We start from the raw sequence: 26,590 nt of genomic DNA on the forward strand, positions 1-26,590 counted from the left end.
TATCACCAGACCCTACCCTATACTGTGGGGAATTTTATCCTCAAGGGTCTAGCAGGCATTCCTCTAAAACACAGGGGAAGACTGAATGATCCCTGCCACAACTAAAAGTGCCACCACCCTCAAGCCCTAGAGGACCCTTGCAGAAATTGCAAACCACAGAAACTTTTGCATGACCTTCATAATTCTTAATGCCACAACTTAAAAACAAAACATTTCTTAAATAATGCTCTGAGGCCACAATACTATGGAAACATATTAATTGTCTTCAAAAAGGAAGAAACATACCAAAAAGGCAGAAATAGGATCTATAAGATACATTTATTGAATACTTACTGGGCATATTATATACAAAAAAGGTAGAAGGGGCAGATAAGAACTTGAGTAAATGAAATATACATACTCATCACTAATTACAATACTAGAGAAGTACAAAATTTGTACAAGTTATACATTATAATGAAATTTTGATGCTTGTCAAAAGGAAAATAAGCTACACATATATTCCAATAAAATTTTTTAAAAATTGTGCTTATCATACACTTTCCCTAAAATGGGTTTATAAAATGCCCAGCATCCATTCTTATTATACATATATATTTGTTATTAAAGATTGCTTGAATAGAACAAATGACATCATTGCTGAGAAATTCATGGTCAACAATGACATATACAGTCCCTCTAAGAACATCATAGCATTCGAAGTAAGTCCATTTCTCCATTGAAGTCCACCTTACTTTCAATTTAGTTTACTACCACATTCTCCTCACAACTGTTTATATGTCTTTTGTCTGATCATCTTCTTCAAGTTTCCTGATTTCATTTTTTAAACAATTTATAGTTTCACGACTTGCTTTTAATCTCTCCTTAAGCTCAGCAATTTCAAAGCTTGTTTTTTTCTTGGCAGCTTCTAATTTTTCTCTGGTTTTCACTTCAAGTTCTGCAACTAAGGAAACAAAAAATTATACTGAATTAATTTTTCTCACAAGTCTAAGATGTTTCATAAATTTGGTATTTCCTTAGGTCAATGCTTTCATGATGAAATGTTACAATTTCAGATATATCATATCATATTAAACATGAACGGGCAGTGGAAGGTAAGAAAGTCTGAATTCCCAAGAGAGAATGTAAAACTTGTTTTTTTATAGTTAAGAATGAAATTCTAGCCACTAACTCTTTGTTAAGGTTTTAAGACATTTGCTTGTTTTTTTTCCTAATACACATTAATTTGGAAGTAAGAGAGCATTCAAGTCTAAGAGACAGCAACTAATAAGAGCCAATTAAAAGTATACTTAAATTGATGTACAAGTGAAAAAAAAACAGGATTTTTTAGATGTAATTTTTTTTTACAAAAGTATCAATAATTGTTTAGATTTGAATTCCAGTTCTACCAGTTATTAGTTGTGACACCTGAAGCAATTTCATCTCTCTGTGCTCATTTCCTCACTTACAAAACAGAAATTAGAATAACAAATACCTCATAGCATTGTTTTTGGGAAGATTTTAGGTACCTTTGTATGCTAGGCAAGTGCTTTATTACGAAGCTATATCCCTAGCTCTTGAGAAGGTTTTAAATGAATTAATGTATATGAAGTACCCAGAAAACTGCCCGGTTCATAAAAAGCCTTATCACTTATTATGATGACAAAGGACCATTAAATAATATTTGAAAAATTCTATCCAGATACATAATAAATTGTTGCAAAATAGGATACATTTAAATATTGCCAGTTAGTGTAACATAAATTATGTCACAAAGAAAAATGCCCGATAGCACCCAACAGTGCCATCTTGTGGACATTTTAGGTAATTGTTGCTGGTAATTATTAAAGTACAGTCATATTTTCACAAATTTAAGGTCACTAGTTGAAAACAGGATGGTTTGGTGAAAAAACACAACTGAGAAATCTGCTTTCTGATTGAGTTCAAAATAACAAAAATACACCCTTGGCCCCTTATTAGCTAAATGTGGATATATCTCTTAAGTATCCCTCAACTTCTTCCTCTATATGATACAGTGAAAACTAGGTGTTTCTCAGGATTTGAGGATTAACTAAAGTAATTACAAAGCATCTATCACATTTAAAAAACAGGTAGTAAATATGAGTACTTTCATTATTTTGCTTTTTGTTGTTTACTTTTTATTATACATTTTGTAATACAAACTCATGTATTGCCAAAACAATCCTTATATTTCTTCATCCTTATATTTCTTAAAAAACAGGTAGTAAATATGAGTACTTTCATTATTTTGCTTTTTGTTGTTTACTTTTTATTATACATTTTGTAATACAAACTCATGTATTGCCAAAACAATCCTTATATTTCTTCATGGCTTTATTTTTTTAAATATGTATTTAAAAACAGGCATTAAATACATGATATAAAATTAAAAGGCTAAATAGCAGAGAGTGAAAAAGTATTTTCTTCCACTCCTACCCTTGAGCCCCATCATTTAGTACTTCTTCCCACAGATAATCACTGTGAGGTTTTTCTGGCATCTTTTCAGAACAGTCTGTTGATATACATGCAAATATCCAACTGTTTTTTCTTTGTATCATAGTACACACATTGTTCTGGACCTTGCTGTTTCATTTAATAATACATTTGTTAAGTTCATTTCATATCACAGAGATGTCTTATTCTTTTTAATGATTGTAGAAGTCTTCATTGAATGGATATACATGACCCATTTAGTCTGTCTTCTATTGATACAGAATATTTCCACGCTTTTTTCTTTCTTTCCCTTTTTTCTTTTTTTTTTTTGGACAGGTACAGGGTTTTGCTAAATTGCCCAGGCTGGGCTTGAATTTACAATCCTCCTGAAAGTCTCCCAAGTTGCTGGAATTACTCCACTTTTTTCTATTATAAAAAATGCAATGTGTATGTTGTGCATGATCGTTACAGTATACTTGCAGGTAAGTTCCTGTAAGTGGAAACATTAGGCTAAAGGTGATGTGTGTGTGTTACACACTTATAACTTTGGAAGAATGCTAAGTATCTCATAAAGGACCTAGTCATTTATAATCCCACTGGGATTATATATAAATTTCCCTACTGCACAACTATTTGGTCTACTAGTTTTAAATTTGCCTTTCTCATTCTCAGGCTGACTAATCTTTTATCTGTTAAGAGAAATTTCTCATTTCTTTTCTATTCCTTTGCTCATTTTTCTATTTAATTATTGGCCTTTGACACAAGCACAGCATTTTTCCATGGCTTGTCCTTCTATATACTTTGTTCATAGTGCTTTTTTACTATGCAGAAATTTTTATTCCCTTGCATTCTGTCCTCCAATATTAATTTTAAAAATCATATTAAATGATAGATACTTTGTTAGATGCTGGGGTACAAAGGTAGGAAAGAGGCAAGGAAAAAAATGTAGTACAGTGTAATGAAGTAATCACAGCGAGACATAACAGTACATTGGATTCACATCAAAGGGAAAGCGTGTGTGTGACCAAGGAAAGCTTCTTGGCATTAGTTAAAATCTCAACTGAGTTTGAAAGAATGAGAAAGGAGTTAGGAGATAAGAAAGGAGTTAGGAGATGAAGCAGGCCCTGGGAAACAAGAAATCCTGTATGATTGTAATAGGTAGTTTTAAATCTAGTTAGAAAGACTTGATTTAGCTCAGTTGTCAGAAGACAGCATCCACTGCAGATATTACATTGATTCTTACATGATTTAGTCATGATACTTAGTTACTTACTTACTTTATTTATTTATTTATTTACGGTACTGGGGATTGAACTCAGGGGCACTTGACCACTAAGCCAAATCCCTAGCCCTATTTTGTATTTTATATAGAGACAGGGTCTCAATGAGTTGCTTAGCATCTTGCTTTTGCTAAGGCTGGCTTTGAACTTGTGATTCTCCTGCCTCAGCCTCCCAAGCTGCTGGGATAACAGGTGTATGCCACCATGATAATTTATTTTTGACAACTGCTAAGACTGCAAAGGGTATGATATAGTCAGAAGACCTGAGTTAATCAGTAATGAGATCCTGGAGGAAACCATTGAAGAACTTTCAGCTTGCTCTAGTTTTGTGCTTCCTATATATTAAATGCTTATATAAAAGTTTGCTTTTCATTTCCCAATGAAGTTTCAATTCAGAAGAAAACAATCCAAAAGAGAATTGTTACTTTTGTAGAGTCAGTATAACTTAAGAGTTGGGTGCACAGACTATATGGCTTTTATATAGACAAATCCAGGCCCCACTGGGTAATTCTCAAAGTTACCAAATCTGTCTAGTATTTCTATCTACAAAATGGAGCTAATCACAGTATGTTCCTCCTAGGGTTATAATATTAGATAAGCTAAAACATGTAAAGTGCTAGTCTACTAGTATATAGTAAACTCTATGTTCATTACTTTATTCCTTATAAAAGCAATGACTACTATTAAAATCTAGATCATTATTCCTTAAACAAACTTTTATTGGCTTTTAATATAAACATCTTTTAATATGTTCCATAATGAACCTCTATAGTGATCATTATCTAAAAACATTACTGAATTTTAAAACCTAAGGTTTTTTTTTAATTAACATGTTAATTTTTTATTTCTGGAATTTTTTAAACATTTTTTTAGTTATACATGGACACAATATCTTTATTTTGTTTGTTTATTTATTATTTTTTTATTTTTTGTTTTCAGCAGACACAACATCTTTATTTTATGTGGTGCTGAGGATCTAACCCAGGCCGCAGGCATGCCAGGCGAGTGCGCTACCGCTTGAGCCACATCCCCAGTCCTGGAATTTTCCATTTAATATTTTTGGATCATGGTTGATCACAGGTAACTGAAACCTCAGAAAGCTATAGGGGTGGGCAACTGTACAGCATGATTTCTGTTTATTTATTTATTTGTTCTTTCTAGATATACATGACAATGGAGTGTATTTTGACATATTATACAACACAGAATAAGTGTAACTTGTTCCAATTAGGATCCCATTATTGTGGTCGTACATGATGTTACATATATAAGAATAGGAAAGTTATATCCAATTCATTCTGTTTTTCCTATACCCATTCTCTCTCCCTTCCCTTCATTCTCCTTTGTCTAGTCCAATGAACTTCTAATCTCCTCCCTTGTTGTGAGTTAGCATCCACATATCAGAGAGAACATTCTGCCTTTGTTTCGGGGACTGTCTTATTTCACTTGGCATATGATAGTCTCCAGTTCCATCCATTTACTGGCAAATGTCACAATTTCATTCTTTGTGGCTGAGTAATATAATCCATTGTGTTTATATACCACATTTTCTTTATCCATTCATCTGTTGTAGGGCACCTAGGATGGCACAATGGCTTGACTATGTGAATTAAACTGCTATAAATGTTGAAGTGGCTGCATCACTGTAGTATGCTGATTTTAAGTCCTTTGGGTATAAACTGAGGAGTGAGACAACTGGGTCAAATGGTGGTTCCATTCCAGGTTTTCGAAGGAAACTCTATACTGTTTTCCAGAGTGGTTGCACCAATTTGCAGTCCCACCAGCAATGTGTAAATGAACTTTTTTCCTCACATCCTCGCCAACATTTATTGTTACTTGTATTCTTGATAACTGCCATTCTGACTGGGGTAAGATGGAATCTCAAGAGTTGTTTTGATTTGCATTTTAGAGTCTATGATCTAAGGTAGAGTTATGGCTCTTCCACCAACCAGCTAAGTGATCCTGGTCAAGTTTCCCAACCTTCCTATGCTTCAGTTCCTTTTTCTAAACTGGATTACCTAATAAGGTTGTAGAAGTAATGAGTACATATATGTATAGACTTCTAAGAGTAGAAATAATTAAGCAATCAGTAAATCTGATATTATAACAAAATATAATTGAATACCATGCCCTCAAATTGGTCCAGTGTACATATCTTTTTTAGGCCTTTGATTATTACATCCAAATAGTTTTCCTAAAAGCAATTTAGACTCACAGAAATGATTCATGAGAATCACGAATAAAGGTCACTGCAGGTGCAACTATTAAAATTTCCTTTTGCTGGGGCTGGGGTTGTGGCTCAGTGGCAGAGCGCTTGCCTAGCATGCATGAGGCACTGGGTTCGATCCCCAGCACCACATGAAAAAACTAAATAAACAAAATAAAGGTATTAAAAAAAAGCAATTGTTTCCTTTAAAAAAAATTCTTTCAGCTAATATGATAGGAAAAATATAATTACTCATTATTATTTGGTTTGCATTTTTAAAATTACTTAAGTAAAGCTGAGCAAACAGCTTCCTTATTTCCTATCTTTATTGGATATTCTTCCACCCACTTGACCTGTCCATGTCTTTTGCTCATTTAACTACTTTATAAAGTTAAACATTTTCTTCTGCTTATCAACTTTAGGGTTTTGTTTTGTTTTTGCAGTGCTGGGGGTCAAACCCAGAGTCCTGGGCATACTATCAATAGTTTTTTTTTTCTTCGCCAAATGAAGATATTAATCCTTTGCCACATTTTCTGTAAGTCTTTCTTTGCCCTTCTTTTAATGTGATTTCTTCTAATGACTTAAACTTAGAAAGTCCACCTTAGCCACAGTAAACAGTAATCTAATTAAAAAACAAAAAAGGTTGATGTGTGTGTGTATTTGACAGTTTAAATAGGACTTATTCAAGTGAGAAGAGACAAGAGCTCCTGTTGGGCAAATGGGGACCCATTAGGTATTGCTCAGATTAATGATTTTTAAAAAATATTTGATGATCTAAACTGGAATTTGTTTTGGTAAATACTATGAAGCAATGACCTAAAATTAAGTTTCCTTTCAGAAGCTTACCATTGCACCAACACTATTTATAGAATTAATTTTTAATTTCTTACCAATTTGATGATTTAAAAAATGAACCAAAAATAATATAAAATCTGTAATTTACTGATCAAGGCTTTCCAAGGTTATTAAGCTTTATACATAAGCTTAACACATCAAATTGACTTAAAGAACAGTTAATAAAACATAATTTATATATATTTACATACAAATGAATATTAGTTTTGCTGAAAACACAAAAAAATGTGGGCACTTAAGTTTTAAAAGACAATTTTTTTCTATAAATGGGTGTACTTCGTGGTATTAGAGAAAGTGAATAAAAACCAATTTAAATAGCATATAAGTAGTGCTAAAACCTTTTCAAAGTGATCATGTACACACCTATCTTATTATGTTCACAACAAAGTGGGCCAGGCAAATATTTTTATAGATGTAGAAATTTGTGCATATAAATCGGCTACCAATTGCCAAAATTATAATTAGTATCCAGATCTTTCATTTATTTATTTGAACCCTGTGATGTTTAACCACTGAGCCACCTCCCTAGCCACCCGCCCCCCTGGCTTTTTTTTTTTTTTGACACAGAGTCTCACTAAGTTGCTGAGGCTGGTTTTGAACTTGTGATCTTCCTACCTCAGCCTCTTGAGTTGTTGGGATTATAGGTGTGCACCACAATGCCTGGCGTATACAGATCTTTTAATTCCTAGACATGGGTTTCATGAAGATAAACCCTGCTGTAAACCACTAACAGTTAAACACTTATTGCCTTGTTCCCCACATTACCATTCTTCTACTCCTTCTACTATCAGATTATTCTTTCCAGTCCATGAATAAACTAGTTACTTCTCTAAGCCAATCCCAAAAATCAAAGCCAAATGTTTTCTCTGATAAGTGGATGCTAATCCATAATGTGGGGGAGCATGGGATGAGTGGAGGAACTTTGGATTGGCTGGAAGGGAGGGGAGGGGGCACGAGGATAGGAAAGATGGTGGAATGTGATGGACATCATTACCCTAGGTGCATGTATGATTGCACAAATGGTGTGACCCTACTTCGTGTACAACCAGAGAAGTGAAAAACTGTGCTCCATTTGTGTACAATGAATCAAATCTGCTGTCATGTATAACTTATTAGAACAAATAAAAAAAATAAATTAGTTACTTCTCCCTGAAAACAATATCCTCTTGACCCCATATCCTGTTTCTGCTATAAGGCCTACTGCTCCATTTTAGCCAAGCTTCAAGACACAACCATCTATAGGGCCTGTCTCGATAATTTCTCTCATCTCATTTTCTCTTATCCACTTTCACTTTAACTACTCCTGTTATGGGAATCAGGACTTCTACCTCTTTTTTTGGGGGGTACTGGGGATTGAACTCAGGGGCACTTGACCACTGAGCCACATCCCTAGCCCTATTTTGTATTTTATTTAGAGACAGGGTCTCACTGAGTTGCTCAGCACCTCACTGTTGCTGAGGCTGGCTTTGAACTCCTGAGCCACTGCTATTACAAGCGTGCACCATCACACCCAGCAAAACCTCTATCTTGCTATATCATTTCTTGCCCTGCAGAACTGAACACAGCTGATGACTTTTCTTAATACACTTTTTTCACTGGCTTTCAGGACAGTTCATGCACTTTTTTTTTAAAGTATATTTTTAGTTGTAGATGGACATAATACCTTTATTTATTTTTATGTGGTACTAAGGATCGAACCCAATGCCTCCCACATGTGAGACAAATACTGTACGACTGACCTACAGCCCCAGCCCAATGTACCTGTTTTTTATCCCACCATATATGCTATTCATTCTTAATTTTCTTTGCTGGTCATCTCCTCAACCTCTCAATGTTGGAGTGCTCAGGGGTCAGTACTTGGACCTCTCTTCTATCTTCATTCACTAATTTGATGATACCATTTGACCTCACAATTTATAATTCCATCCATACACTAGTAATCTTCCAAATTTTTATCTTCAGCCTGTATCTCTCCTTGCATACCAGACACTTTAGGATGCAAACACCCCTCTTAAGATTCTTTCTAATTACATGTCTTACAGGCATCCTATATTCAACATGTCTAAAATCACATTCTTAATCTTTCCCCCAAATCTGCTCCCCCTAGATTTCCCATCTTATAAAAACCAGTAACATTATTTTTTTGGGGGGTGTCCATTAAGCAAAAACCTTAAGTTATCCTTTGCTAATCTTTCTCCCACAGTTTATTATTCAAACCACCAGCAAATCCTACTTCACCTCTCTTTAAAATATGCCCAGAGCTGAACACGATGACACAGGCCTGTAATCCCAGTTACTTCTTGAGAAGCTGAGGCATGAGGATTCCAAGATCAAGGCCAGTCTAAGCAACTTGGTGAGGCCCTGTCCCATCCACCCTCAACATCCTGCCCAAACAATAACAACAAAAGATCCTTTTCTTTTGTTGTTATTATTTGGGCAGGAATCTGATTCCTTTTCACTGTTTCACTGTTGTCATCATTTCAGCCCAAGCCACCATTCTATCATATCTAGATTACTGGAATAGCCTCCTAACAATTGAGTTTCCACCACTTCTGGTTTATACTCTATTCTCAACAGAGCAGCTAGTGGATCATTTTATAAAGTATTAATCTGATAAAGTTATAACTCTGCTCAGTACTCAAAAAATGACTTCATATCTTACTCAGTTTAATAATCTAAAGTCCTCACAGTTATCCACAAGTCCCTGTATGATCTGGTCCCCTATTAACTTGTCTGGCTTCCTTTCCCATTCCTCTTACCCTTATTCACCCTTCAGCCATGCTGGTCTCCTTGCTGCTTAGACAGGCCAGGCATGCTCTTACACTGGACTCCTGTCATTGCTGCTCCATCTACATGTAACACTGTTGTCCCAGATCCCTACCTTACTCCTCTAGATCCTCAAATGTTATAATCCTAGGAAGTATTTGTATTTGAAACTCTAACCATTTCCTCTTGCCAAAGAAGTTCCCTGTTCTGCTTTGTTTTTCTCCATAGGGTCCAACTGCTACCTTGTACTTTATTGTTCTATTTATTTAACATCTGTCTTCTTCCCAACAGAATGTGAACCCATGAGGGCAGATTTACACATTGGCCTATCCTTAGCACTTAGAACAGCAGTATATAACTGGTGCTCAATATATATTATATATTGCATATGTTATTAATTCAGTCAGAAAAATTACTGAATACTGACAAATATTAATACAGGGATGGCAAATAAGTTTCATCTTGAATGCCAACTGTTAATGACTGGCAGTTGATAAATGCAGTGATATATAAAGGATTCTGAGGCTATATCAGCTTAGAGTTAGAAATATGACTAATTATTAATATAAAATTCTGATATTCACCACTTAAGTACTAACCTGAATCAATATGTAAAACAACATAGCTAAAAAATAAGATAAACTAGTTAACAGTACACAAAAATATAATTACATTCTAACAGGTTCTTCACAAAGATTTTGTTAGCAAAGACTAGTAAACAGATAATGACTGAGTGGTAACTAAAACTAATGAAAAGCTATATTAAAATGGAATTATGAAATAAAATAAACAATACTTCAAAGAATGTGGTAAGTTTTTACCTTTTTAAAAGTAGGCCTACTATGGGGAAAAAAAATTGGAGGGGGGGTACCAGGGATTGAACTCGGGGGCACTCGACTACTGAGCCACCTAGCCCTATTTTGTATTTTATTAGAGACAGGGGCTCACTGAGTTGCTTAGCACCTTGCTAATTTGCTGAGGCTGGCTTAACTCTCGATCCTCCTGCCTCCACCTGCTGAGTCACTGCGATTACAGGCGTGCGCCACCGTGCCCAGCTACTATGAGAAAAATTTAAAACCTCTTTACATGTTCTATAGTATCATATCTTGTTTACTAACTTCTAAGAAATGACTTATATCATTAAAAAATAAGTTTAATAGTGCTAATCAAACAATCCTTTCACTATTGTAGGACACATTATTTTTCAGGATTAATTATGAAAACATGGTACTTACATTCTGTTTCATGTTTATAGGCTCCTAATGTTAGCTGACGAGATGTTGTTAATAATTGTTGCATCATTGCTGTTGGGTCTTGAAATATCTTAAAGGAAGAATGGAGGGGAAAAAGGCCAATAACTTAAAAATTCTCCAATTTAAAATGTTTTAAAAACACATTATAAAATGTTACCATTTCATCATAGAACTCTGAAACCACTGTCTTTTTCCCCAGCATTGCATTGGTGTCTGATTGGAACAGCTTTAATAAATGATACAGGGTTACCTGAAAAATAAAAACAGATGTCACATCAGTGCAACGGTTTCATCATGATGAGGAGACACTGATTTCTTTAATTGAATTAGAACTGAAATTAGCAAACATCAAATTCAGGATATTGTTTTAATGTAAATTATTGTGTCAAATCACCCAACTCTTCATCTTTTATTTTCCTATTCGGTATCATCATCCATCCACACCTACTCAACACGAATCCTTTAAAAAATTTTTTTTCTTCTTTTACTTTTTTTTTGGGGGGGGGGGTGAGGGCAGTGAGCAATGCTGAGGATCCAACTCAGGACCTCATGCATGCTAGGCAAGTGCTCCAACACTGAACTTCACCTAATATGAACATTTTAAAGAAGCAAATAGCATCCATTCAAGCATCTCTGGAGAGTTAACTATATATAAAAATAACACAAAATATAGCTATGGAAATTAAACTGGAAAACCACTGAGAAATGAAGTATTTTATTTACACAAGTGAAATTAGATTAATTCTAACAGTTGTCTGTGAAGATGAGAGTTTATGAATTTATTGTAGAAAAAAAAATTTGATACTTTTGAAAGGAAGAACCAATACTAAAATGTTCAATGAGAGCAAGATACTCTCCTTGGAGATGTAAGCTTATTATGTAAACGACATAATAAATAAACAAAATGTTGGTCACTGATAATTCACTGTGGCAAGAGCAGCATGCTTTCAAATATTTAAAAGCTTTGCAGGCAATGTGTGATTGTTTTAGCAAAATAGAATGTAGCTGGTAAAATATCAGTGCTCAGCTGAAATTACAGAAACCATTTCAGAGACTGAAGAAATTTCTAAAGGTTATCTAAAATTATTATGAGGGAATGCAGTTCTTGAACATAATCATGAAATAGGAAGGCTGTCCTAATGAAGTCTGAAAATAAATATTTGCATATGAATTTGAACAACCATCTTCAAATCCCCTTAAAGATAAAGCTCAATTTACAGAAATATCAGATTTCTCTGGACATGATTTAGCCAGTGAAGTATCTTTTTTAAAGATGTTTTCCAGGCTGGGGTGGTGGCTCTGTGGCAGAGCGCTTGCCTTGCACATGTGAGGCACTGGGTTCGATCCTCAGCACCACTTAAAAACAAATAAACAAAATAAAGATATTGTGTCCATGTATAGCTAAAAAAATATTTTAAAAAAATAAAGATGTTTTCCAGGTTCAAGTTGGTGCATTAAGAATAGTCATGGGAAAGTTGGGGGTATAGCTCAGTTGGTAGAGTGCTTGTCTTGCATGAACAATGCCCTGGGTTCAATCTCCAGCACCACAAAAAATTTTTAAAAATTAAAAAAAAAAAAAAAAGATATTCACGAGAGCTGGGCGTGATGGCATATGCCTGTAATCCCATAGGGTTGGGAGGCTGAAAAAGGCCAGTCGAGAGTTCAAAGCCAGCCTCACCAATGGCAAGATGCTAAGCAACTCAGTGAGATCCTGTCTTTAAATAAAATACAAAATAGGGCTGAGGATGTGGCTCAGTGGTTGACTGCTTGCCATTGGGGGGAAAAAAAATTCATGGGGCTGGACATGTAATCTCAGTAACTCAGGAGATTGAGGAAGGAGCATTTAAAGTTTGAGAACAGATACAGCAACTTAGCAAGACCCTGTTTCAAAACAAAACATAAAAAGGAGTGGGGGGTGGAGGCTGGGATTGTGGCTCAGTGGCAGAGCACTTGCCTCACACCTATGAGGCACTGGGTTTGATCCTTAGCACCAGATAAGAATAAATAAATAAAATAAAGGTATTGTGTCCATTTACCACGCCCCCCCCCAAAAAAAAAGGAGTGGGGACTGGGGATATAGCTTAGTGGTAGAGTGTTCTTGAATTCAATCCCTAGTGGGGGAGGGAGAGTAGGAGAGAGGGGAGGGGGAGGGGAAGAGAGATAACACATGTAGGGGGTGGAGGAAGAGAGAGAATACTGAAGAATAAGGATGGGGCTGGATGTACACAACTCAGTGATGGAGTGCATGCCTAACACATGCAAGGTCCTAGATTCTATCCCCAGCACTAGGAGTGTGTGTTTAAAAGGAAGAAGGGATATGCACAGAATTCCACTAAGTAACAGAATAGACAGGTAATCTGAAAATGATAGAGCATGAATTATATGTCATATCTGAAGATAACTTGACAAATTTTGGGGATAAGAATAGAGCTGTTACTACTAAACAGGATAATAAACCAAAGCAGAGCAAACCCAAAAACTTACTGAAAAATGAAGAAAGAAAACTATCTAGAATTTTATACCACAATAGTCAAGTATGAAGGAGAAATAAAGCTAATTTCTCAAGCATTCTTTCTGAAGAAATTCTTTTAGCAAATGAAAAAACCTGAAGAGGGGGAAAAAGGAAGGATCACCTGGTATCACTAGGAGTTGATAAACATTACCTATAGTTGAGAAATCCAAAATTATAAATTAAATATATGAGATATACAGGGTTAATTTCTGGAGGAACTGAAAATAACCACTATTAAAAAGTGGTTTTCCTGCTGGATGCCCTGTAATTCCAGGGGATCACTGTAATACCAACTATTCGGAAGGTTAAAGCAAGTAGATCACTGGGCAACTTAGTAAGACCATGTCTCAAAATAAAATAAGGGCTGAGGATGTGGCTTAGTGGTAAAACACTCACCTACTTGCCTAGTATGCACGAGGCCCTACATTCAATCCCCAGTACTGGAGGGAAAAACTGCAGTTTTCCTGGGGAACAGGTGGGAGATGGAGAAAAGAAGTTATGAGTTGAACTGTGTCACCCAAAAAAATAAACTGAAGTTCTAATTCTCAGTACTTGTTGATATGACCATAGTTGGGTCTTTGCAGTTATAATTAAAATGGCTGGGTGGGTAGCATGTAACTAGAATCCCAGCAATCTGAAAGGCTGAGGAAGAGGCTTGTGAGTTAAAGGCCAATCTGAGCAACATAGCAAGACCCATCTGAAAACAAAAAAGAAAGGAAGGAAGGAAGGAAGGAAGGAAGGAAGGAAGGGAGGGAGGGAGGGAGGGAGGGAGGGAGGGAGGGAGGGAAGGGGAGCGGAGGCAGAGGAGAGAGAGGAGAGGGGAGCAGAGGGGAGAGAAGGGGAGGGGACTGAGAAAAAGCAAGCAAGGGCTGGGGCTGGGGCTCAGTGGTGACGCGCCAAGCGTGAGGCACTGGGTTCTCAGCACCACATACAAATAAATAAAAACAAAAGTCCATCAACAACTAAAAACAAAAAAAAGCAAGTGAGCAAGTGAGTGAGCAGACAGTAGGATGGACTCTAATCCAGAATAACTGGTGTCATTATAAGAGGAGATGAGATAGAGACAGGGAGAGAGATAAGGCCATGTGAAAATGGAAGTAAAGTTTGGAGTTATGTTGCTGAAAGCCAAGAACACCTGGGATTACCAAAAGCTGGAAAAGGCAAGGAAAGACCCTTTCCTAGAGGCTTTGGAAAGAACAAGGCCAATACCTTGATTTCAGACTTCTAGCAGCCAGAACTGTGAGAATAAATTTCTACTGTTTTAAGCAACCCAGGTTGTAGTACTAGGAAACTAATTCAGGACTAATTGCACTTCTTATTTTAAAAATATTTTAAAACATTTGACTTTTATAATAATAATAATAAAAAGTTTTAAAATTAGACCTTTAAACTGTCCTCTAAATTCACTATTCCGACTTCCAAAGGCATTAATGCAGACACAGGCAATAACAAATCTGAACTAACTTTGAGTGGTATTAGACAATTCTTAGAGCAATAAAACTGTCTTACCTATCTAGAAATTCCTATTTCCAGAAATGAAAACCCAATTTTATCATTCTGCTTTCAGATACAACTTTTTTTTTTTTAAAGTAGTGACTTGACCTTTAATAGGTTACTAGAAAAACAGAAGTAAATCAGAAATCACTTAAGCCTGCTACTGAAAAAGTACAATGGATTCATTATACTTAAAGTACACTAAAATACTTTTTAGGGAATGAGATATAGCCTAGTAGACCTGTAATACTTTTTAGAGAATGAGATACAGTCTAGTAGACCTGTATGGGAACCTAGGCAATAGATTAGTCAATATGGAAGTACAATAGATATTACTTTACCCTTCTAAGAGTGACTCAGAGCTATCTTATAAAGAAGTTATGAGATAAAAAATAATTTCTTTCATAGGTATATTTTCCAATTGGGGTGCAGTACAACAAATTAGGAAGCAGAGGTAAGCAGCATTTTCAAAATAAAAATGAAAATAGAGCAATCTTACAAAGTTAAAAATGATGTTGTGCTACATATGATAAACCCAAGGCCAATATTATATTGAATGGAGAAAAACTGAAAACATTTCCTCTAAAAACAGAAACAAGACAAGGATGCTCACTTTCATCACTCCTATTTAATGTAGCCCTTGAAACTCCAGCCAGGGCAAATAGGCAAGAGAAGGAAATTAAAGGGAAACAAATAAGAGCTCAAATTATCTACTTGCTGATGACATGATCCTATATTTAGGAGATGCCTCCCCGCAGCCCCAAAACCCCACTAGAAGACTTTTAGAGCTCATAAACGAAGTCAGCAAGGTAGGAGGATACAAGATCAATACTCATAGATCAATTGCGTTTCTATACTCCAATGGTAAATCTATCTGCTGAAAAAGAAATTAGGAAAACTATCCCATTCACAATAACCTCAAAAAAATAAAATACTTGATAATAATCTAACAAAAGAGGTGACAGACCTTTACAACAAAAACTATAGAACACTAAAGAAAGAAATTGAAGATCACAGAAGTTGGAAAGATTTCCCATGTTCCTTGACAGGCAGAATTAATAGTGTCAAAATGGCCATATTACCAAAAGTGCTAATACAGATTCAAAGCATCTCCATCAAAACACCAGTGAGTACAGAAGTAGAAAAAGTAGTGCTGAAATTCATTTGGAAAAACAAGAGACCCAGAATAGCCAAAGCAATTCTTAGGAGAATGAAGCTGGAGACATCACAATACCAGGCTTCAAACTATACTACAGAGCTATAATAACAAAAACATCATGATACTGGCACCAAAACAGACATGAAGATCAATGGAATAAAAGATACAAACTCATATAAGTACAATTACCTAATAATAGACAAAGTTGACAAAAACATATGTTGGAGAAAAGATATAGCCTCTTAAACAAATGGTACTGGGAAAACTAGAAACCCATTCATAGAAGTATGAAATCTAAAACCCCTTGCACAAAAGATAACTTAAAGTGGATTAAAAACCTGGGAATGAGGTTGGGGATGTGGCTCAAGTGGTAATGCGCTCGCCTGGCATGCGTGGGGCGCTGGGATCGATCCTCAGCACCTCATAAAAATAAAATAAAGATGTTGTGTCCACTGAAAACTGATGAATATTAAAAAATTCTCTCTCTCTCTTAAAAAAAAAAAAAAAAAAAAACCTGAGAATGAGACTAGAAACACTGCAACTGCTAAAAGAAAATATAGACCTAACACTCCAGCATTTTGGCATAGGAACCAACCTCCTTACCAAGACTCCTAAAGAACAAGAAATATCTCAACACCACATAAAAATAAAGGCATTGTGTTGTGTCCACCTACAAAAAAGATTCACTCATTTAATCATTCTCTCTCTTTAAAAAAAAACAAACAAGAAATAAAATTTAGGGCATTAATTCCAGAACATACAAAGAACTCAAAAAACTTCACACACACACACACACACACACGCCAAAACACAAACCCAAATAACTCAATCAGTAAATGGGCAAAAGAACTAAACAGACACTTCTCAAATGAAGAAACACAAATTATCAACAAATATTAAAAAAATTATTCAACATCTCTAGCAATTAGGGAAATGCAAATCAAAACTACAGTGAGATTTCATCTCATTCTAGTCAGATGGCAATAATCAAGAATACAGCTGGGGGGCTTGGGGATGTGGCTCAAGCGGTAGCGCGCTCGCCTGGCATGCGTGTGGCCCGGGTTCGATCCTCAGCACCACATACCAACAAAGATGTTGTGTCCGCCAAGAACTAAAAAAAAAAATAAATATTAAAAATTCTCTCTCTCTCTCTCTCTCTCTCTCTCTCCTCTTTCACTCTCTCTTAAAAAAAAAAAAAAAAAAAAAAAAAGAATACAGCTGGGTATGGTGATACACGCTTGTAATCACAGTAACTCAGGAAGCTAAGGGAGGAGGATTGCAAGTTCAATTAGTGGGACCCTAAGCAATTTAGTGAAACCCTGTCTCAAAACAAAAAATAAAAAAGCTGGGGATGTGGCTCAATGGTAAAGCCTTCCTGGGTAATATCTGCAACACCCTCTTCCCCCAAAAAAAGATTACAAATAAATAATACATGTTGGTTGGATTGCAAATTAGTGCAACTGCTCTGGAAAGCAGTATGGAAATTACTCAAAAAACTAGGGATGGAACCAACATATGAAGTTATTCCACTCAGTATATATCCAAAAGATTTAAAATGAGCATACTACAGTAATGCTGTCACATCAATATTTATAGCAGCACAATTCACAATAGCCAAATTATGGAAACAACCTAGGTTCCCTTCAACGAATGAATAAAGAAAGAAAATGTGGCATTTATACACAACAGAGTATTGCTCAGTCATAAAGAAGAATGAAATTATGGCATTTGTGGGTAGTAAATGGTTGCAACTGAAGACTATCATGCCAAGTGAAATAAGCTAGTCCAAAAAAGTCAAAGGACGGGGCTGAGGTTTTGGCTCAATGGTAGAGCGCTTGCCTAGCACGTGTGAGGCCCTGGGTTTGATCCTCAACACCACATAAAAATAAATAAATAAGTCAAAGGTTGAGTGTGTTCACAAATATGCAGAAGCTAATCCCAACAACTCAGGAGCCTGAGACAGGAGGATCACGGGTTCAAAGTCAGCCTTAGCAATGGCGAGGTGCTTAGCAACTCAGTGAGACCCTGTCTCTAAATAAAATACAAAATACGGCTGGGGATGTGGCTCAGTGGTCAAGTGCCCCTGAATTCAATCCCCAGTACCAAAAAAAAAAGAACCTGGATACTCATTTCAGACAGCATATTAATTTAAATTGTTTACTACTAATAACTGGATGATACTAGAAATTTTATTTTTTTTGATACTCATGATTTTTAAATTTTTTCCCCTGAAGCAATCATTTGATTTCCATTTCTTTCTTTCTAACATGTTTATATTATATCCCTTCTTTCTATATTTGAAGGGGAAAAAAAGTATTTCAAAAAGCATTCCACTTTAAAAATAGAAAACCATAACTCATGTTAAGATATACCACACCACAGGTTTATATAAAATACATGTGAATGAACATTAGCTATTCATTAAGTATTATGACATTTCCACATTTACCAAAAAATCTATTTTCTATTTGTAAAGATTAGCATTACTCACAGGTCTTTCATTAGGGTCAATGAAAAATATTTTGATGATTATTTCGAATTCACCCCATCCGGTTTCAGTAATTTCGTATGGAGGCTTAGTAACAACTGAAGAAAGGAGGGGAAAATAAAACAATTATAAATTACTAATTTAGTTTCCTAGATCCTTTTAACTTTGCATATTATGAATCAAAATATTATACTATACCTCTTAAAGGGTTGCCATAGCTCTCATGTAATTTAAACTGGATTTTCTTTACATATGCTGACATATCCTGAAATAGAGAGAAATTAATTAGTTCTATCATCTACACATGAAAACTAGAATGGAAATACATTTAGCATATGGACCTAACTTTATAAAACCTACTTTCCCTGAAATTTTATGAAATCCAATTAAAAAAAAATCAATTATATTTGGAGGTAGGGGTTTGCCTCCCCCCCCTTTCTTTGGCTTAATTCTTTCATATTCATAAAGAAATATACATGTCCTTCTTTATGCATTTAATAATATTACCAGAAATAAAGATAATATAAAGCAACTTAAACTGATGGATATAAAACTTCCTTTTTTTCCATTATATTTTGAATCACAGAAGCATACTTATTATTACAAGCACATAATAGGGCTTCTTTGGTAAAGTGGCTTTTTAAAAATATAATTCAAAATCAAGTGTGATGATTCATGCCTGTAATTCCAGTAACTCAGAAGGCTAAGGCAGGATGATTGCAAGTTTGAGGCCATCCTGGGCAACTTAGTGAGAACCTGTCTTAAAATAAAAAAGGTCTGGATAGACTGCTTGCCTAGTATGTGTGAGGGCCTGGGTTCAATCCACAATACTGGGGAAAAAAAAAAAAAAACCTTATAGAAAAAGAAAAAATGCAAACCTTTTTGTTTTCAGTAATGTTTTATATACTTATATCTACATATATTTTTAAAATGAAATTGGGATTATACTGTAATAATCTTAATACTTTGTCACTTGTTATATTGTAGGGATTTTTTTCTGAGGCAGATTTTCATAAGCACCTTTGGAGCCAGTTTTGGGAATACTTGATTTCATTTCTTCTATAAATACCTGAGTGACTACCAATATTGCTGTACCAGATGCTAATTATACAATGGTTAATAAAACAAGGCCTTTTCTGGGCACAGTGGCACACACCTATAATCCCAGTGGCTTGGAAGGCTGAGTCAAGAGATCAAGAGTTCAAAGCCAGCCTCAGCAAAAGTGAGGCACTAAGTAACGCAGTGAAACCTTGTCGCTAAATGAAATACAAAAAAAACTAGGGCCTTTTCTTCAGGCATGAGACATTCACTGTGAAATAGGGGACAGATGATAAAATGCACATTCAACATAATATGTTAGGAGGGCATTAGGTACAAGTTCATGGGGATGGGGGGGCACCTAATTTAGTCTTTGGAGGACCAGCAAATAGTTTCAAAGAAAACAATACTTGAACCAAGACTTTAAGGAATAGAATGAGTGGTAAAAAAAATGCTTGAAGACATTCAAGAGTATTCCTTTGATAACAGTATTGTAGAATGGAAGATATAAGGAAATGAGGCACAGACAGAAATAAGGCTGCAGAGATAGGATAGATAGTCACTTAAGGTTGTTTTTTAAAATCACGGCTTTACTGAAATATGATTCACATACCATATAATTTGCCTTTGTTTATTTATTTATTTTTAAAAGAGAGAGAGAGAGGGAGAGAGAGAAAGAGAGAATTTTATTTATTATTTTTTAGTTTTCGACGAACACAACATCTTTGTTTGTATGTGGTGCTGAGGATCGAACCCGGGCCGCACGCATGCCAGGCGAGCGTGCTACCGCTTGAGCCACATCCCCAGCCCTATAATTTGCCTTTGTATAGTATACAGTGGAGTGGTTTTTAGTATATTCTGATTTGTACAATCATCACCACAATGTTTTAGAACATTTTTTTAAATATTTATTTTTTAGTTTTAGTTGGACACAATACCTTTATTTATTCATTTTTATGTGATGCTGAGGATAGAACCCAGGGCCCCACACTTGCTAGGTGAGTGTTCTACCACTGAGCCACAACCCCAGCGCAGAACTTTTTTTTTTTTTTTTTTAACACGCAAAAAAGAAACCCCATACTGTCCTCATTCCCAACTTCCTTCTAATTCCCACCAACTTGGCAACCACTAATCTATTTTCTGCATCTATAAATTTGCCTATTCTGTATATTTCATGTAAGTGAAATATACAGAATATACAATATATAACACTGTATTGTCTTCTTTCACTTAGAATAATGCTTTCAATTTTCATCCATGGGCTGGCATTCATCAGTACTCTATTTTATTGCCTAATAATATTCTATTGCATGGATAAAGAAAATGTTTTCTACACACAGACTCACACAAAATGGGGTTTTACTCAGTTATAAAAAAGAATAAAATTATGTCTTTTGCAGGAAAATGGAGAGAACTTGAAAGTTATGTAAAGTGAAATAAGCCAGACTAAGAAGGTCAGGGGTTATATGGTTTCTCTCTCATGTAGAAGCTAGAGAGAGAAAAAAAGGAGGAGTGGGGAGTGGTGGATCTCATGAAAATAGAAAGAAGACCAGTAGAATAGAGGAAGGGGGCCAGAGGGAGGAAGGGAAGGAAAGAGAAGTTACCAAGGAATGAAATTTACCAAATTATGTTATGTGCATATATAAATATGTCACAATGATTCCTACTATTTTGTATAATTACAATGTACAATAAAAAGTTAACTTAAAAATCCCATTAAATGGACATACAATATGTTACTTATCCATTTATCAGCTGACAGATGTTTGGATTGATTCCATTTGGGCTATTATGAATAATGCTACTACATTCATATAAACAAATTGAATAATTTGTTCTTTCAATAAATATCTAGCTGTTCTCTAAGAACTGCAGATTTGGAAGCAAAACAAAATTACCAGTGACCAGACTACATTCTTTGATTGTTTTATTACAACATTATCACTTTAAGTATTAACTGCTATTCCTGAAATAGCATGTTAACTTAAGATGTGATGTTTGGAAGGTCTATTTTTACTATTTATAGCAGGACAATTCTTGTTACCTTAATTAGAAAACATTTTTAGAAAATAATCTACTAATTACATGAAGATGACAGTTCTTGCTTCATTATTTCAATTTTGAGGAGGGGGGTAACACTTCGATAATGGACCAGTTTTCTGGTAGAAGGTTACTATAAAAGAATTTTACAATTTATCTTCAAACAAAACAAACTGTAGCTTCAAAGAAAGTTACAATGAAAACAAGTGCCTACCTCATTTCTATACGGTTTTACATATACTGTCCATTGATGGGTGTGCCCATCTTCTTCTCTTTTCTTCCCAAAATATCGAGCAACATTACCATAAACTATTGGTTTAACAATAGTAACCCCCTAAAAGAAAAGTAATTTAAAAAATCAGTAAATATTGTACCATTACTTAAATAGAATGAGAGCTCTGAAAACTTGTCTCAATGAATGACAATCTCACAATATAGTTTAGTTACAACAGGATTTTTCTCAAATCAATTTCAGACATTCTCATTTCATATTAACACAAATAACTGAATACCAGATTAATTACCATGTTCTCTCTTTGAAAATGTTTTTATTTAAATCACCAGGTAAGGCAGTTGAGAGTTTTAGTAAGAGAAAAGCAAAAGGCCTTTTCTTTACATATCTGAAAGCTAAGCATCTGAATAAAAACTGTAAATTAACTGGCATCATTTGATGGTAATGGCCTTACTAATTAGCTTATGGCAGTGTTTACCAAAGCACAGAATAAAAATCAAAGGCAGTATATGTGTGAATATTTTAGCTATAAGAAGAGAAAATATATTTCATTTTATTATTTATGGATTTACTTTAAAATGTTAGAAAAAATGTTACTAGAACTTTAAACCCACAATTTCAAAATGCTTAGGAAGATTCTTTTAAAAATTGAATTGCTTTTAATGTAAATGTTACAATCAATATCATACAGTTATGATATTCAGATATAGCAAAAATTGTAAAGTGGCACTTGGAACACCAAAGGTTGGTAAACACTGGCCAATGGCATGTTTGCTACATTTGTATTTACATTTTGTAAATACATTTCTTGCCACATTCGATTAGCATAATGGCAATGTGTTCAGATTATGATGGAAAAGAGATTAAAAATTTCAAGCGAAGAGGAAATATTTAGTGTAGTACATGACTCTGAGATCAAATATTCAACAGAAGGAATGTACCTGAAGGACAAAAAGCAAGACATACTGTATGTGAAAAGTGCTATTCCAATGTAATCAACAATAATTAATAATAAGAAAAAGTGAATACAGTGGAGAATTTCAAGTTCAGGCTGAATAGTCAACAAAATCTAATACCTATAAATCTAAACCTAGTACAGGTAGAGTATGGTGGCACTCGCCTGTACTCCTAGCTACTAGGGAGGCTGAGGCAGGAAGATCACAAGTTTTGAGGCCAGCCTGGGAAACTTAGTGAGACCCTTTCTCAAAAATTAAAAAGGCCTGGGGATGTAGCTCAGTTGTAAAGTGCCTCTGGGTTCATTCCCCAGTACAAAAAAAAAAAAAAAAAAAGCTCAGAAGAAGCCAAGCAGCTTGTACGCAAACAAATAATTATAGTAAGCGCTACCAATGAGTTTTGTAGCAACCATAAATGGGGCCACAGGTTCAAGGTTTGACCAAATGAGTGGAAGGATGTTGACCTGGTGAGTGTACAACAGATCCCACAGCTGCCAGTTATTCACTAGGAATTTGCAGAGTTCATGAAAAACAAAAAGGAACCACTTGTCAATAGATTTGCTACCTGGATGAAAGTTATCTAAATTGGAAAAAGATGCCTAAAAGAGTAAAGAGAAAATCAGCAAGGAGAAATAGATCCCTAATTTGCATCTTGACATGACTATTTTTAGGTGAAAATCACTTGAGGGCTACAGGCTTAATTTCAGGTTGTCCTGGATTGAAAATTTTAGAATTTAACACGATATAAGTACATGTCTTGCTCAAAATCTAATGTTTTAACCCTTAGACCCTTTGTTTTGTAGTAGTTTCCTATCAGTACAAAACCCTGCCCTAAAGTTTTGGCAAAATGTATAATTTATGTCTCTGCTACTATGAATTTTTACCTGGCATCTCTTTTTATGAAATTTCAGTGCTTTTGGAATTTTCAAAGGGTTGCATTTTACAAGTAATATTAAAATAGAGTGATAGTTGTATACATACCATAATTGAAATTTTTTTAGATAAGGACTCTAAGAAAATCTAAGTAGATAGATGCAAAAGTGGATGCTTTCTTTGAAAGGAAAAATTCCTTCCTGTGATAAATTAAGAATCAGAAGAGTAAACACAGGTGTTTTACTAGAAACCAACTAACATGATGGTGGATGTATAAAAGCGAGGGGAGTGTCATTAATGTCCAACCTTATGTTAGGCTCTATGATAATGTTCATTAAAAACAAAAGAAGATGACATTTACTAAAAGTTCCCCTTGTTCCAGGCACAGTATCACGGTCTTTGTATGTCTTGACATCGTGGCCATAGCTATGGAGCTCTGTGATCGCTCTGTAAATCTACGTCCAGGTATCTCAGATCTCCTATTTGTAAACAGTATGGAGATTCTTCCAGCCCAGGATCTGCAAATTCTGTAGCTGAGTGCTCATCACCTATGCTACCTTTATCATCCTCACAATCGAGGGGGCGACGCCCTCACTTTACCGATAACGTGGGCAGACAGCTACTGTGCAGCGTACCAGGAATTCCCAGTCCTCAGCGTGACCTGTTTCCTTAGCCGCCAGGTTCAACATTTCCCAAGTCACCCCCAACAAGATTTACTTTTTGGCGGGGATGAAAGGGTGGCGGTGACGCAGGGAGGTTGAGCCAATGAACATCCAACTTTTCGCTCAGAGGTTTTGACTCGCTCTCAGCCTTGAGTACACGGTTCAAGACCGAGTAGGGAAGGCGCTAAAGGGAACCAAGCGGTCCTTCCCGCCAGGTGCAGGAAGGAGCCGGGGCCGGAGAGCCCCCCACTGGAGAGACGCTGGCTGCATACTGACCTTCACTCTCCCGCCGGAGTCAGGCCCAAATTCGGCCATTCTCTTGAACATATTGTCCCACGGAAGAAGCCGCTGCCGCCAGGAAAAGAGACCGGGGCCGGCGGGGTCGCCGCTCCCCTCAAAGGCCCCGCTCCTCCCGCGTGGGCCGGTGGGGGGGTCCTGACAAAAGGAGAGCGAGTCACCGAGACTCGCAGCACTGAGTAACAGCCGGCTCCTCCACTCGGGCAGCGTACGGGTAGGCCATTCAGCCCCGCGCGGTTGGAGAGCGGAGCGGAAGGAGGAGCGGCGACCACGCCGTGCGCAGGCGCGATGGCCTCGCGCTCAAGCCGCGCAAGCTGCGCACGCGTCTGGCCGCTGCCATAACAACTGGAGAGGCTATGTCCGGAAGTTCCGGAGAGAACTAGGAAAACGGAAGGAAGGAAATAATAAATGATTTCAGAAAGTTTTCCCGAACTTAAGGGCAGGCGTTCATACACTGAAAGTTTTTGTCAGGCACCCAGCACAAAAGTGAACCACGCCAAGGCATATCACGGTGAACTTTTAGAGCATGGGGCTAAAGAGAAGATACGACACACTTCAAGGTTATAAGGAAATCAGGATAGCATCAGATGGCACAATGGCAACGTGGGAACTTAGGGAGCAAATAAAACACTATTCAACACTCTCAAGGAAAATAACTACCAATTTAGTCTCCAATACCTAGCCAATCATCAACCAAGGGCATGCATAGAATGAAAGTTTCAGACATGCTAAATCTCAAAAAAAAAATCTCATGTACCCTTTCTCAGAATGGTCCTGGAGACGTGACCCACCAAAATGAGGGAACATACCACGAAGGAGAAAATTACATAACAACCAGTCCATATGAGATTCAGTTAGAAGCCTTTGGGATATACTGCTTTAGAAGAATGGAACAGAAAACATTTCAGCCATCTCTGAAGCTTCAAGAAGAAATTTAAATGTTGGACCTGGAGTTTGGGAGTTGAATGCATGACAGATACACAGAAAACTAAGCAGATTTAAGAATTATCCAGTTAGTAGTTTTAGGGAAAACAAACTTGCATTTAGGGCTACCTAAGTACTGAGAATTGACTTGATAAAAATACAAATAAAAAAATATATTTGGAAGGATGGACTTTGGGGTGAAAGACCCCAGCCCAACAACATCAGGCCTAGTTGCAAAACCACCAAGGCATGTCACAAACCTACGCAGGCACCAGAGGTATTTTTCAGATAATTAGTTAGGTGTAACCGGTTGGGAAAGGACAAAGGACCAGGTCCCTAGGCATGCCTGAATGAGCAGGAACAGGAGGACCAGAGTGCAAATATGTAGCTTTTATGTGGTTCTTTTTTAGTAACATACAGTGAAAAACAACTTTGCCCTTTAGGTAATCTATATGCTGGGTTTAAAATTAACCAATAAGAAACCTATTGTTTATCGTGCATGAAAACTGCCCCTTTACCCTATAAAAATCTCTGTATCCCCAAGCCCGGTGTGCCAGCTCACCAAAGCTCCGGCTGAGGTTCTGCTGGGCACCCGCAGGCGCCTGTGTCCCAATAAATCCCTCTTGCTTTTTGCAGCCAGTGTTTCGTGTGATTCTCCTTGGACAGGGAATCGGGGGTCTTTTCAGGGGAAGAGTGCCATGTGTGATAAGGATAAGAAGGAAGAAAATAGAATTTAAACTTCTGTCCTGGGAAATCAGTATTCTAAAATGGAAAAATCAAGAAAAAGCAATATAAGGTTAACATTTTAAAGCACAGAAATAACTGAAAATAGAAACTAATTACTGATTATAATTTTAATAATTTCACTTAGCAACTTTTAAGACAATGTTTTAAAAATTATTCTACTAAATAGAAATGCAACAAATATACTGAGGGCTTAGTTATAATTAGTGTCATATAAAGAATTCAGTTGTGGGGCTGGGGTTGTGGCTCAGAGGTAGAGCCTTTGCCTAGCATGCGTGAGGCACTGGGTTTGATCCTCAGCACCACATTAAAAAAAAAAAAATGAAATAAAGGTATTGTGTCAACCTACAACTAAAAAATAAATGTTTAACAAAAAGAATT

The 26,590-nt window shown here is 36.1% G+C and overlaps 1 protein-coding gene across 2 annotated transcripts; it reads right to left on the reverse strand.

Annotated features, from left to right (window-relative positions):
* Positions 1 to 338: 338 nt before the first annotated feature.
* Yeats4 (YEATS domain containing 4) lies at positions 339 to 24,824 on the reverse strand. 2 transcript variants are annotated; one of them, XM_026386659.2, is made up of 7 exons: positions 24,521 to 24,824; positions 21,739 to 21,858; positions 18,645 to 18,711; positions 18,450 to 18,544; positions 10,951 to 11,043; positions 10,776 to 10,863; positions 339 to 943 (listed from the first exon to the last, which is right to left on the reverse strand). In XM_026386659.2, exons 1-7 carry the CDS (start codon positions 24,569 to 24,571, stop codon positions 774 to 776), a joined length of 684 nt encoding a protein of 227 aa, XP_026242444.1. In that variant the 5' UTR covers positions 24,572 to 24,824; the 3' UTR covers positions 339 to 773. The 2 variants fall into 2 exon arrangements, with proteins under 2 accessions (XP_026242444.1, XP_026242445.1); XM_026386660.2 differs by lacking the exon at positions 21,739 to 21,858.
* Between the last annotated feature and the right edge of the window lie 1,766 nt (positions 24,825 to 26,590).

Source organism: Urocitellus parryii, chromosome 5, assembly GCF_045843805.1.
Source record: "Urocitellus parryii isolate mUroPar1 chromosome 5, mUroPar1.hap1, whole genome shotgun sequence".
Taxonomy (NCBI): domain Eukaryota; kingdom Metazoa; phylum Chordata; class Mammalia; order Rodentia; family Sciuridae; genus Urocitellus; species Urocitellus parryii.

What these genes read in the sequence shown, in the direction of transcription:
- Yeats4 (XM_026386659.2), bottom strand. Translation starts at nt 24,571, where the DNA reads ATGTTCAAGAGAATGGCCGAATTTGGGCCTGACTCCGGCGGGAGAGTG. An exon ending in TAAAACCGTATAGAAATGAG is followed by an intron (nt 18,712 to 21,738) that starts GTAGGCACTTGT and finishes TCTCTATTTCAG; the next exon opens with GATATGTCAGCATATGTAAA. An exon ending in CTATGGCAACCCTTTAAGAG is followed by an intron (nt 18,545 to 18,644) that starts GTATAGTATAAT and finishes TCCTTTCTTCAG; the next exon opens with TTGTTACTAAGCCTCCATAC.